This window comes from Trematomus bernacchii, unplaced genomic scaffold, assembly GCF_902827165.1.
Source record: "Trematomus bernacchii unplaced genomic scaffold, fTreBer1.1, whole genome shotgun sequence".
In the NCBI taxonomy this organism is placed as follows: Eukaryota; Metazoa; Chordata; class Actinopteri; order Perciformes; family Nototheniidae; genus Trematomus; species Trematomus bernacchii.
Window position 1 is genome coordinate 4522865 of NW_022987582.1, and position 13966 is coordinate 4536830.

At 42.1% G+C, this 13966-nt stretch overlaps 1 protein-coding gene across 1 annotated transcript in view; it reads left to right on the forward strand.

Annotated features, from left to right (window-relative positions):
- The window catches only part of fhod3b (formin homology 2 domain containing 3b), an 89637-nt gene that overhangs the window by 69338 nt on the left and 6333 nt on the right, over positions 1-13966 (forward strand). Inside the window, 14 exon segments of the mRNA XM_034127686.1 lie at positions 292-435; positions 1277-1524; positions 4998-5108; positions 6163-6297; positions 6557-6607; positions 7671-7852; positions 8606-9148; positions 9714-10255; positions 10258-10429; positions 10432-10643; positions 10962-11120; positions 11793-11975; positions 12879-12998; positions 13758-13919. Coding sequence (XP_033983577.1) covers positions 292-435; positions 1277-1524; positions 4998-5108; positions 6163-6297; positions 6557-6607; positions 7671-7852; positions 8606-9148; positions 9714-10255; positions 10258-10429; positions 10432-10643; positions 10962-11120; positions 11793-11975; positions 12879-12998; positions 13758-13919 — 2964 coding nt within the window.

Consider the following 13966-nt stretch of genomic DNA (forward strand, 5'->3'; position numbering starts at 1 on the left):
ATGGACTGTGCAGTATCATGAATATAATGAACCTGCCCAGTTGTTCATAGTGCACAGAGATATAGTTACACTGGAGACCAACCCAATATGAATGAAGTTTATTTGGATAGCATATCTGGCTACTGATTCCATTTCAATGTGTTCAAGGTTTGAACAAAACAAAAGTAATTGTACTCCCTTTCTGTCTCTCAGCCGATCCTTCTTTATTGTTTCAATTCACTTTCACAGTTAATCCAAGATATTGCAGGGCCAAGGTTATATCTTGTAAATGTTTTATTGAATGTGTTTCAGACGCTGGCAGGCCTCCCAGATCAGGACTCGTACTACGACATGGTGGACTGTCTGGAGGAGCAGGGTGTCGAAGCGGTGGCCCAGAGACACCTGAGCAGGAAGGGCACGGACCTCGACCTCGTAGAACAGTTCAACATCTACGAGGTCAGGAAGCCTAAACTGCCACATTTTTCCATAACAACCAGCCTTAATGTAATATTAAAGATCATGTGTGTCCTGGGTCACAGGGTTGCTGTTTGATTTATTTAATTTATTTTATATCTTTGTTTTGTTTCTGTTCTGATTGTATGTAAAGCGTCTCTGAGCATTAGGAAAAGCGCTATAAAAATCCCATGTATTATTATTATTATTATTATCAGAGGTGGGAAGTAGTGGAGTACAAATAATTCGTTACTGTACTTAAGTACATTTTTCTGGTATCAATACTTTACTCCACTACTTATTTTTCTGACAACTTTTTACTTTTACTTCTTACATTTTTAACACAAATACCTGTACTTTCTACTTCTTACATTTTCAAAACAGGTTTGTTACTTTAGCTTTAACCTGCATTTGGTGGCGTGATCATTATTATTTAGAGTCATTGCGTGCCTATTGATTTGAACACGATCCGTCCGTATCCATCACTTCCTGGTCTTCTCTAAAGAAGAGGGACCAATGAGAACTTTGTCATTTTGCCGTTGTTCAGCATCGAAACATTCATTAGCTAACAATGACATTATTGTTCTATTAATACAAAGTGAGGTCAGTTACTTTTTAAAACAGTTGGTAGTTATGGGTACTTTTTACTTAAGTACATTTCCAAGCCCGTACTTCTTTACTTTTACTTGAGTAAAGAAGTTTAGTCAGTACTTCTACTTTACCAGAGTATTTTTAAACACGAGTATCTGTACTTCTACTTGAGTAAAGGACGTGTGTACTTTTGCCATCTCTGATTATTATTATTATTATTTGCTCAGTTTTTTTTGTGATGCTTTCTATCCAGATCACTCTCCGCCACGAGGACGGAGACGAGGAAACCCAACTGCCTCCCAGCGTTCGCAAGGAGCGCCGGCGGGCCAGCGTCGGGGGAACCAATGAGAAGCGAGGCCTGGAGAGAAGACGCAGCCGGAGACATTCGCTCCAAAACAGCAGAGGCCACGCTTCCGCCCCAGCATCTCCCAGCAGCCCTCATACTCCCGCAAGCCGCTTCCTGCCCTTCGGTGGCCAACGTGTTGAAGACATCAGTGAAAGGTGAGGCGGGGGGGAGGACAGAGAGAAATGGAAAAGTGGAACATTTTCAAGAGAGAAATTAAATGTTATCTTTGCTTCCATTTTAGCTTGACCTAGGTCTGATCCTGCTTATAAAAGGTTCAGCCAGGTTTGTTTTGATCTTTTTATATTTAGAGATACCTGCAACTAAAATGGAATCCCAAATTCTCCCTGCTCCGTTGAGTATTACTCTGTTTCATAGGAAACAGCTTGACTGCAAGTGTTGTATTATATTTCAGCCTTGGAGAGATGTGTCTATTCTCTCCAGAGCCAAAGCAGATAATTTAATTATATAGTAATTTTAAAGAACGGCCAAGACGAGATCCTTGCTGCAAAGTGACATTTGAATTAATTTCCCCACTGTCAAAGACATTCTCCTGCCACAGATGGAAATAGGAAGCTTCTGTAAACACACGATATGAGCTATCTGCTCTCAGTCTCAAGTCATGCTTCCTTCAGTGAGAATACATTAAACTCCACAATGCCATCTGTTTTATATACAACACAACTTTGTGACTACACTAACTCAGAAAAACCACATTTGGTGATTCAGGCAAATTGCGATCTCATTTAATTGTGCAGTAGCTCCAACTATGTCCTATAAAAGCTTCAGAAAAAGTTAGTCATACAGTCCTTCTTTATGGAAGTCATGTTAACCATTCATTGCACTTTTTATTAAAGGTCACACGACGGAAAACAAAAACAAGGCGTGATTTTTAAACTAAGGATGATATGCAGCCTTTCTTTTTGTGTTTCAATCCCCGACTGATTAATGTCTGGCCTAGTTCAACATAATTAAATCACCTATCATTAATCACGCGTTTTTAAAGTAGCACTAATATTTCTGGTAGCACTCAGGTCTTAAGGTATACTTAAATTCAGTCCAGCAGGTCATATGATACCAGACTAGCTTCTTCCAGTCTACCACAGGAAATCCTAGCCGCCTTTGAAGATCACCAGAGTCCATATTGTTAATGAAATCCAGACAACCAAGAGGGATCCAAAAAGCAAAGTGGCCACAGACTCGTGTTTTACGATGTATCCCTGACTATCAGCTCAAACACACAACATCTTTCTACATCTCCAACACTTGTTATTGAATGTAATACTTTCAAGAGACCTTTCAAATCTAACACTTGTTGTACTAATGCTGCCATATAAAATACACTTGAATGTCGTTGTAACTGTTGACCTTGCATGTCTAATATTCATTTTTGAGATGTTGTCTTTGACTATTGTCAAAATCCACTAACCTTCTCATACATCGTTCAATGTTTGTCTCTTCTTCTACTTCTAATGCTTTTTGACAAGCATGTTTTTAAGTGTTTGTCGTTTCTGTGTGTTGTCTTGCCCGGGCTTTTCCTCTACTCTGTGTTTTCATATTGTCTCTGTCCAAATTCTCTCCCCTCTCGCCTTACCTCCTTTCAACCCTCGACCCCTCCTCTCACTACAGAGAAGAGGATGAGGAAGAAGAGGAGGAGGAGGAAGGAGAGGAGGAGGAGGAGGAGGAGGAGGATGAGGAGGACGAGGAAGAGGCAGATGATGAAAGTCATCCAGTCACTGAGTCCTCTAGACAGGGCGCTCACAGGTATTTTAGGTCAAGCTTGATTTCCCATTTCCCTCATATAGTATCTCCCAGCCATTTGTACTGTAAGTATTGTCCTCCCACTCTCTTGTATTTTGTCATCCTAGTGCGGCTCCGGCTGTAGCAGACACTCCTTACATGTGTTTGAACTTAAAGTGTATGACCAACATCCTCCCTAAAGCCAGTGACCAACCAGGGCAGAGAGAATGTCTCAGCAGGACGTCCTCTCCCGTGTTCATCGCTCCTAAAAAGAGGAGCGTTAGTCCCCGGCCACCTGACTGTGTCTCCCGCAGAGTGCCAGTCTCAGCACAGCCTCGGTGTCAATCGACCCCGTCCTCAGCCCCCTTTCCTCCCCCTCCCCCCCGACCTCTCCCTCCGTCCCCTGACTTGAACCAGAGCCAGGTGTCTGTCGGGGCCGAGGAGAGTGAGAAGGGCCAGGACAGAGAGAGGCGCTGCAGGTTAGAGGGCAGGAGCCACAGTTCATCTGCTTGTTTTTTACCGTTACCCCTTTAAAACTTGGTCCTCCCCATCACCGGTGTCTGTGTCCCTCACTGTATCAATCAAATCAAAGCATTAAGGAATTTAAAGCATTATGAGTCACAGACACTTTCTCTTAGTAATGCATGTTTTTGCAGAGCGCAATAGAAACGTGATAGTCTGGACATAGCAGAGTGTATCCCTGATGCATCCAAGCACAAATGATTCTTTATTCTCAGTGCAGTGGACAATAATAAGTGATTCAGTTAAAAATAATTGATTTCTTTTTAATAAACACTTTTTGTTTAGCCTTCTAAATGGCACAATGAATCAGTAAGACTAACAGAGATATTGTCTTCTTGCCCCTGTCAAGTTTGTTGTCTTCCAGCACGCTTACCTTCTACTGCTGTCTCACTATGTTGCTTTTCTGACTAACATGTAACTGTTTGATCCTTGGAGTGTCTCCCCTGACTGCTACTTTCCTCTTTTTCTCACTTCCATCTCCAGTCTGAGAGATAGAAACACCTTTCCTACATCTTACACAACCAGAAAGCCTACCTGGGCTGAAAGGTAAGGCCAGGTGTAAACAGGTCAAAATTAAAAGAGCAGGGACCAGATATAAAATGTTTTTTTTGTGATTTACATTAAAGGGGAAGTAGTATAATTATCTTCAGTGCTTGTGCTGGAGTGCCTACCAACCCACAAACTGTGAGATATGTAAACCCAGACAGTTGTTTAGGCTGCCTCGGAAAGAAAACATGGGAAACAACAAGCCATCCAGATTTCCCCCCAAGGCTTGAGAACATCCTTTAGAGACAGAAACAGTTTTTTAAACATTAAAGCATGCGAACATGTTCTAGTAGAAACTCAAAACACTAGTATGAACTTAACAATGAGCATCATGTGTTCGCTTTATTCGTTTCAGTCTGTCTGAAAGCCGAGTTGAACACTAGTGTGTTTTCAATTATTGATTATGTCATCTTTGTTAGCTATTTGTATTTGTTGTGCAACTGTTCCAGGACTGAATGTGCAGTTCACTCCGATCCCATTCAACACAACAAGAACAAGGCCTCTGAGAAAAGAGTGGGTTTAGTGAAAAGATGCATTTATAAAAGATAGTCTGCATACACAGACATGGATGAGCAGTACACCTGCAGATACCATTCAGACTTTGATGACACAGCTTTCCTCACAGGAAAGCTATTCAGATCACATGGGAGAGGTGCTTAAGAGCTCTCAACACAGTCATATCTCAGTGTAAACTATTCAGCAGTATGACATTGGAATTCACATCACATCACAGGTTCCTCAAATGTTGTCCATCCTTCTCTGTCTTTCAGTCAAAAATGTCTTATGAGAGAACAAGGCATTTATTTCAACCTTCCTTTCACAGGATCAGTGCCAATGGCAGTCCATACCCTGGCAGGCACCCCCCTCCCACGTCACCCAGCCAGCGCCTCACCAGTTCAGCTGCCTCCCCACCAGACTCCAAATCAGTAGACAGGTTGGCATCTGAACTTTTCCACAGCCAACGCAGAATACTAAGTCTTTATGGCTGATTATTGTAGCTCACCCAATCTGTAAAGCTCCCATTTGAACTAATTTGAAAATACCTAAATCAGGGGTGTCCAAACTGCGGCCGGCGGACCATTTTGAATCGGCCCTCATCAAATTCAAAATGAAACTTGTGCTTGTCTAATAGTGTACTTCTTAAATATAAATGTAAAATATATTGCACATTAGTATTCGTGTGTTAATAAGACCACTTTTCAAATACATTCAGTCAATTAAAGTTGGAAAAATGTTCTAACATATCCAGAGGTTGCGCTAGACTTTTTCGCTGCCCGTCATTTTGACGGACAGGATCGTAACATTTCCGTCAAAATCCATTATAACCCGTCGGCCTGTACACTACTCTACCGGAGGAGGCACACTCGCTTGTGAACTGTTAGCGCCGTGTTATGCATGCCCACTGCACCTCGCAGGAGCGCGCGCAGCGTAAAGCAAGTACTCACAGACATTTCAATGATCTGTTCGGCAAAGTTAGGTTTGGAAACTATATCATTTCCTTTTGGGAGGACATGCATAATAACATGGCATAACACCGGAGCCCCACTGCGGGGAAACTTTGGTGCTGTTCTGAGTTTGATCTAATCTGTCAAAATGACGAACGGCTTTCAGATTTTTCCGTCATTGTTAAAAAAAAAACGTCATAGACGGAAAATATTCGGTTAACGCGACCTCTGAACATATCTTAGTTGATAAGAAAAAAGCCCAATGACTTATTAACATAACAAGCTTGAAATACACCCTTCCTATTTCTCCTTATTATAATCAATCTGAGGCTTCAATGTAGGTCAAGCATAATTGACCTACCTATTGATTGATTTCGCTAACTTATAAGTGAACTTATGAGGCAATGAGCGGCCCAGCCCTCCGTATATTTTTATATATGTGGCCCTCGGTGAAAAAAGTGTGGACATCCCTGACCTAAATCAAAACTCAAACCAATCACTTATTGTTTGCTGATGTTATCACATATATCCTTTTTCCTTTAGACCTGCTTTAGGGGGCTTGCTAACGTCTTCATATAGACAGCATCAGGAGTCTCTGGCTGCGGAAAGAGAGCGAAGACGTTTGGAAAGAGAAGAGCGACTGCAGAGAATCGAAAGAGAAGAGAGGAACCGCTTCAAGTTAGTCTCCATAGTTACCATATGCAGCTCTACAGCCAATAATTGTTGGAACAAACTGAAAAATGCACAAATCTCAAGTCTTTGAAATGCTTGGCTGCCATTTTGTGTGAGGATCATTGGAAATACTAAATCAAGGCACAGGCATTTGTTGTTTTTATGATTTACTTTCCATCATTGTCAGTAGAGCAATTGAAATAATTGATTCATGCACACAGTGAATATCCTAAATCCTTGCTCCGTGTCTGTGTTTCTTTCTCAGTAAAGATTATGTAGAGAAGAGGGAAGAAGCAAGACACGCCAGAGAGGAGAGGTGAGTTTCTGAAGTTCATGGGTTCACATGGATCACATAGTAAGGCTGCACTTGGGAAGGTAGATCAAACAGATAAAGAGGCTCGTAAATGCTTTGAGATCCTATTTTAAAATTGACAGCAGATGTAAAGCTTCGGGCTTATTTATAGGTGTCAGAGCCCCTTAAGGCCTGCTCACTATTAAGACGTCCCGAAGTTAACTGGACAAGTGTGTAATTGGGGTTTGGCATGGATGTGCTCCAGTTATCTCCCTCTGACCATGTCTCAGTGTGAGTGTGAGCACTATATGATTTATAGCTCATTCTTATGCCCTTACCTTTTTCAACCCTGTAAAGAATGTGAGATCATTTAACACCAGCCAAAAATGTTGGACAGCACTTTGGCAACGGAGGATCTCCTTTTTTAATAATTTGACTCCCTGATGTGTCATAATAATCTTTGGAGTGTGTGAATAAGAGAGGAATAAGACAAATATATGTCAAAAGCACACATATAGGCTATAACTCTTTGAAACCTGAATGCATTCTTCATCATCACACATGCACATATCTTTAAAGTGTTATCTTTACAGAGAATTTTTCAGGGCAATTTATCAATGTATTTAAATTCCTGTTACAGAATGGTCATGGTATACATTTTGTTCCACCCCTAAAAGATATGTTCAGAGATTTAAACTTTTAGAATAAAGCTTTATTGCAGTTCAATCTCTAAATGTTATATATTTGTATTTGTACGTTATATGGACAATGCAATTTACCATAGTTTCAATAAAGTTCAATTTTGTCCCTATTTGGTCCATTACAACTAATAATACATGGTTATTAAAATATACTGTACAGCCTTCAGTATCATAAAACCACAATACACCCCAAATATAAAAAGTACAATACAACACACAATATAACCATCCACTTAAGTTATTTGTTACAATTAGCGAAAAATGTGTACGTTTGCATGTATGTTCAGACTATACCAAAACTATTAAATGGCTGAGGTGAAAGCTTTTACAACCAAAGAGCATGCATCTAAACGAGGACGTCTGAAGGCTATATTTAATCATTGCAGGTACAAGGCCGTGGAGAGGCTAGCCTCAGAGGAGTTTGAGCGGGAGCGCCCCAGGGTGCCAACGAGAGGACGAACAGAGATCACGTTGTGTTTGAGTCCCAACCCTGTGAGCCGCTCTGTGTCCCGCTGTACCACTCCTTCGTCTGTCATCTCACAGGAAGACACTGCACAACAAACGTCAGGTAACTGGTGTTTGGTACCGTTTATTCATCATCATTACCAGAGTCATACAAGCATGGCGGAGACACACACTGTCACACACACTGGGCTTGGCAACACTTGATGATTTTCATAAAGAAATTAGATTCAGCCGCATTACACTCTAGAAACATGTGTTCAATGTTATTTATGTTATTTATTTTCGACACTTTTGTATTTCTAATTATGTGCAATACCTGCTTGACATGCTGCTGCATTTAAAATAGAAATCCCAATTTGGGATCAATAAAGTATATCTTATCTTAAATACAAATCAAAATGTATTAACAAATGAAACAGGGATAGAGTAGGAAGGTAGATACAGGTATTTTGATGTTGTTTGCATGTGTGTGCTGATGGAGATAACCTCATTGATTTTAGGATCTAAAGTGCTTGTATCTTTCAATATTACATTAAATAGTTTTTTCTAAAACACATTTATTTGTTAACAACTTAAACAAAGCTTGAATTGAACCTCTCTCGTTCTCAGATACATAGCTTGTGTTTTACAGAGTGTGTACGTTCTATGGTCATTAGCCATGATAACTGAATTTCATGATTGCTTTGTGAACTATTTCTACAGTCTGGAAATGTACAGTCTCTCGGTGCAATTAAGGACATGTCAGGAAGCAATTTAAAACCGTTTCATTATAAACAAAAAAATGTTCTGTTCAGATAATATAAAGGCACATAACTGTAACTCATTGTTTTCCACATTGTTTGGATTTCTCTTCCAGGAACCGAACGTATCTCAGAGCCAAACCTTGACCCGCAGACCAGACCCGAAAGTCTAGCGCCAGAGTTAACAGTACCAGAACCTCCCCCCACACCTCCCCCCGAGCCAGACACGCAGCAGACTGAGAAAGAGTCGCCTGCAGAGACAGAGGATGTTGAAGAGACTGAGTCCGAACAGAATGTAGAGCCAGAGTCGGCGTCAGATGAACAGTCAGGAATGGAGACAGAAAAGAGGCCGGAGCAGGAGAAGCTTGAGGAGCAGACGCAGTGTGTGGATGAGGTAGAAGCAGAAGAGGAAGTGAAGGAAGTGGAGGTCGTAGATGTAGCAGAGGAGGGACAACCAGAGGTGGAGGTGAATGTGGAGGAAGAGGAAGAGCAGCCGACGGAGAGGGATGTAGAAGACAGTGTACTGCTGAGTGAGAAGGAGAGACAGAACGAGGAAGTGAACGAAAAGGACAACTGCTCCGCGTCCAGCATCTCCTCCACAAGTAGCACTCTGGAGAGGGAGGAGCGGGAGGAGAAACTCACCAACGACATCGAAGCAGGTATGTTCCATGCTGATTTCAGAATCAGAATCAGAATACCTTTATTCGTCCCACAGAGGGGACATTTACATTTGTTACAGCAGAACAGAGCCAAAGACAGCTTAATGTTAACCAAGAAGCATGCATTAAAAAATATTAAAGATAACTAAATTAAAAAAGAATACACAATTTACAAAATACACATCCTGTAACAGAATCAGAATCAGGTTTATGACCAGGTAGGTTTACACATACGAGGAATTTGACTTGGTGCCGTGGTGCATACATAAAAGTAAAAAGACAGGTAGAGAACTAGTAAAATATTTATAATAATAAAGAATATAGTCAAATATAACAGTATTTTTTACATTGCAATGGAATGGAATAAAATATGGAATAAAAATCGGCAGTAATAAAAAACAAAACGAAAACAGATATTGTTGTACATTGTGTGCATTAATGTAATGCATAGCAGCATATAGCAGCCAGGTATATATTGCACAGTTATTAGCATCACATTTTATTCACTTACTGTCATAACTACCTATATTTCTCCCATTGTGTTAAATTATGTCTGTATCAACAGGCCAGTGGACCCAGTGCATTAAAGACGCAGATGTGAACGACCAGTGCAACAAAATACTCAACAGCAAGCGCTTCATGCTGGACATGCTCTACGCTCAGGCCACAACCGGCAAGGAGGAAGAGAATGTAGCAGAAACGGAGAAAGAGAACTGTAAATGTGAGAAGGAGGCAGAGGTGGGCGACTCCTCTGTGGCTAGCCTGGCCAGCAGGATCTCTACACTGGAGGCTCACAGACAGGCCAGGGAGGAGAATGTGAAGAAAATGGAGGTGGGGCATCTGGACAACCAGGGCAATGTGCGAGCAGTGGCAGAGAAGTTTGGCGATCTGGTCAAAGGCCTGACATGTCCTCCGGAGGTGGAGGCCTCTAAGGAGCAGCAGCAGACGGACAAATCATCAACGGCTGCCACGGCAACCGCACCCCCCAAGAAAGAGTCGGACTATATCTGGGATCAGCTGATGGCCGAACCCCGGGAGCTGCGCATCAAAGAGATGGACTTCACGGACCTGAGGGACGAGGACGACATGGACATTTTAGATATGGACAGTCTGATGGGCTCAAGTGACCTGATACCCCCCACCCCCCCCCTCCGCCATACAATGCTGCCATGCCGCCACCCCCGCCCCTGTTCGGATTCCCCCCTCCTCCTCCCCCTCCCCTCCTTGGCAAAATGATGCCCCCGCCCCCCCCCCATTCATGCCCCCTCTCCCCCCGCCCTCCCCCCAGCTGAGTCGAGGGGAGATGCCTCTCTTCCAAAAGAAGAAGAAGACCATCCGTCTCTTCTGGAACGAGGTGCGTCCCGTGGACTGGCAGTGTAAGAGTCATAAATTCTGTAAAGAGTCCCTCTGGTCCAAACTGGAGCCAGTCAAAGTGGACACATCCAAACTGGAGCAGCTGTTTGAGTCCAAGTCCAAGGAGCTGCCTGTCACTAAGGTAAATTAGCGCTGTGCTGTTGTAACAGTAGACCCATGTAGTATTACTGTATACTCCTGGTATTTGGCACCTTTTTAGAAAGGATTGTTTTTGATTTTAGTAATCATTTTGGCCTCACTACTGTCCCCCTGGGTGGCATTTATGGTTGAGGTCCCACCACAACCACACTTTACCAGGGTAAACAAGCTAAATCTATAGCGAAGGATATTATATATTATTACTACTATAATGGTGAATAGTATGCAAGTTAGTTGTTCATTTTGTGGTAAAGGCTAATCAGTCCTGAGCTAATGTGATGCCGTTTTGTATCTCTCATAGAAAGCAGCTGTTGATGGCAAACGACAAGAAATCATCGTCCTGGATTCAAAACGCAGCAACGCTATAAACATCGGCTTGACTGTCTTACCTCCTCCTCGCACCATTAAGACAGCTATCCTCAACTTTGATGAGTACGCACTGAACAAAGAGGGCATTGAGGTGAGCATGTCTAGAGTATCTAAATTGGTAAGGCACTGTCTAGTCTCTCGTATACGAACACTTAAAGCTCACTTTAATGACATTTACTCATCACACCAAAATACACTGATGGATTTCGCAAGGGATTTCACTTTTTCTATATGGGATGGCCCAAAGTGTTGACATTTAGAGTGATTTCCTGGCTGCACAGCTGGCTGTCCCGACTGTTTTCATGTTATAAATCACATGATGATTAAAGAAGAGCTCCGCATGCATATTTTGAGCTTTTTTTTTCAAAACCATACTGCAGTTTTTTCAGCAGACAATGATTAATGTTGCATCCCTTTGGGGTGATATAACCTGTAGTTTCAAGAGTTTCACCTTGAGTTCATTCTTAGAATAAAGGAGTATTAATCCCCACCTTTTGTCCCCGGAGATCCTCACAGCCATACTAAAAGAAAAGGGAGGTTGAAAGTTCAGATGTCGTGCAAGTTTGTGGGAAAGATTGGAAACATCTTAGATAAACACGCAGAGAAATGTCGAAATTAATTTGTTTCTTCCCTCCTATGATTTACTCCCTGACATATTTTGTAAAAATGTATCTTAGGAGTTTCATAGGTAGACTTGATGAATGATCCTTAAAGCCTGTTCCCTTTCCCTTCCCCTCCTCTTGTTTCTTCCTCCCTCTCCTAGAAAATCCTGACGATGATCCCCACAGAGGAGGAGAAGCAGAGGATCCAGGAGGCCCAGCTGGTCAGCCCTGATATCCCCCTGGGCAGCGCCGAGCAGTTCCTCCTCACCCTGTCCTCCATCACAGAGCTGTCGGCCCGCCTGCAGCTGTGGGCATTCAAGATGGACTATGAGCTTCTAGAGAAGGTGAGACACATTCCTGTCCACTGGAATCACACGTAGATCACACCAAGAGTGACGAGAAGTCAAACAATGGAAAACTATGGATCAGGATCAGGTTTATTGGGCACTAGGTTTACACATACTGTTGAGAAATATATGTTCCTATGCCTCTGCCAGGTTATCCCTCTACTCCTATAGTCAGCGTTCAGGCACGTGACCTCGGTTGCCACCTTCTCTCTTCCCTTGAGAATAGTTTTGTCTAGAGCTAGATAAAGACTTGGGATTTGGGAGAGATCTTCAGAATTGGTTAGGCAGGAGCTGTGTCACTTCGTGGCTTCAGAAAATGTCAACTCTCCAACGTAACTTCAAACTCATCTTCAGTGTCTGCCATCAGGATTCGAGCTCTCCTGTTTCTCATTGTGTTTCGAGTCCTTGCTCAAGAAGTTTCCATTACACATACAAGCTATTTGCTCAGGTGTATAATGGTGCATGCATAAACACATTAAGATAATTTAAGCTTTAAAATAGGAGCAGCAAAAAGATTGTTTATAAGTATTATAAATATACAAAAAAGGAAATACAATAGGACTATGAAAAATGTCTGTAGAAAGAAAATATGTAAGTGGAAGAGCTGTGCAGTTTTAAATAGCTAGAAAAGTGCAAAAATATTCAGAGGAATGTGCAGAGTGATGATTGATTATTTTCATCAAGAAAATATAGAGGATATTGTGATGTAAATATACAGTATGTATAAGAATGACATGATGTGCTCATCTATATGTTTTGAATGGCAAAATGCTCAAATTAAAAACGTTTGATAGTTACATATAAAATCTGTGTTTACTGTGCATTGTTATCAGCCAAATTAATTGACAAAAAGAGGTAAGAGTAGCTAGTGTGCTTCTGAACTTCCTTTCATGCTCTCAGGAAGTGGCCGAGCCTCTGCAGGACCTGAAGGAAGGGATGGACCAGTTAGAGAAGAACAAGACTCTCCGCTACATCTTGACCACATTGCTGGCTATTGGCAACTTCCTCAATGGCACTAATGTGAGTAACCTTCAGGACGTATATGGCCGAGAGGTTCCTCTTCTTTCACTTTCTCTCCCTGTGTGTCTTCTACTCACTTCCTCCATTTCCTCCTCCCCCTAAATCCTCCGCCAACATATTTATTTGGCTAGGATAACAGTGGACTCTCTATGTGTAGAAGAATGTGCTGCCTGACTGTCTGCAGCAGACACTGTCCTTCTACAGTAAAAACGCTCGTGAAGGCTCTGTGGAAAAAGAGAAGGTGGTTGTGTGATTGTGTGTTTTCGGACAGTTTGTGTTTGTCCCGGCTGCTCGATTGGCATCTGCTTCGTGCTTTTTTTTATGCAATGGGGATTTCTGCGTGTATTTCTATGCATTAGTGAACCCCTGGGACATGATAGCCAAGGGAAACATAAATCATCAACATCAAAAACAAGTAGTTCCCGTAAATAATAGCAGCATTTATATTTTTGCAGTAAGCCATTTAAAACTGGCAGCAGAACAAGGGAAGGCTTGTTGGGATTGTGTCTTTCATGAAGTGTCCAGCCTTGTTTTTTGGAAGGGGAGTTCCAATGTTTTAAAGTAGATTGTGGTTTTTGATAATCACCAGCCGAATGAATCTACATATCTACTTGGCTCAGTCCATTGAGCCCCTTTTCTGAGTGTGCCAAAAAGGAAATTCAGTGCAATTTAGTCCTGGACTAGGGGCAGTTGATTTTTAATTCCATGCAGTTGTTTCCGTCCCGCATTCTGACTTGCTGTGTATACATGCATCTCTAGGCGAAAGGCTTTGAGCTGAATTACTTGGAGAAAGTCCCGGAGGTGAAGGACACGGTTCATAAGCAGTCCCTGCTGCACCATGCCTGCGCCATCGTGGTGGAGAAGTTTCCAGACAGCACTGACCTCTACTCTGAGATAGGAGCAATCACCCGCTTGACCAAGGTTTTTCAACATTTTAAAAACACGTTTGTCCACAATATCAGTTTGAA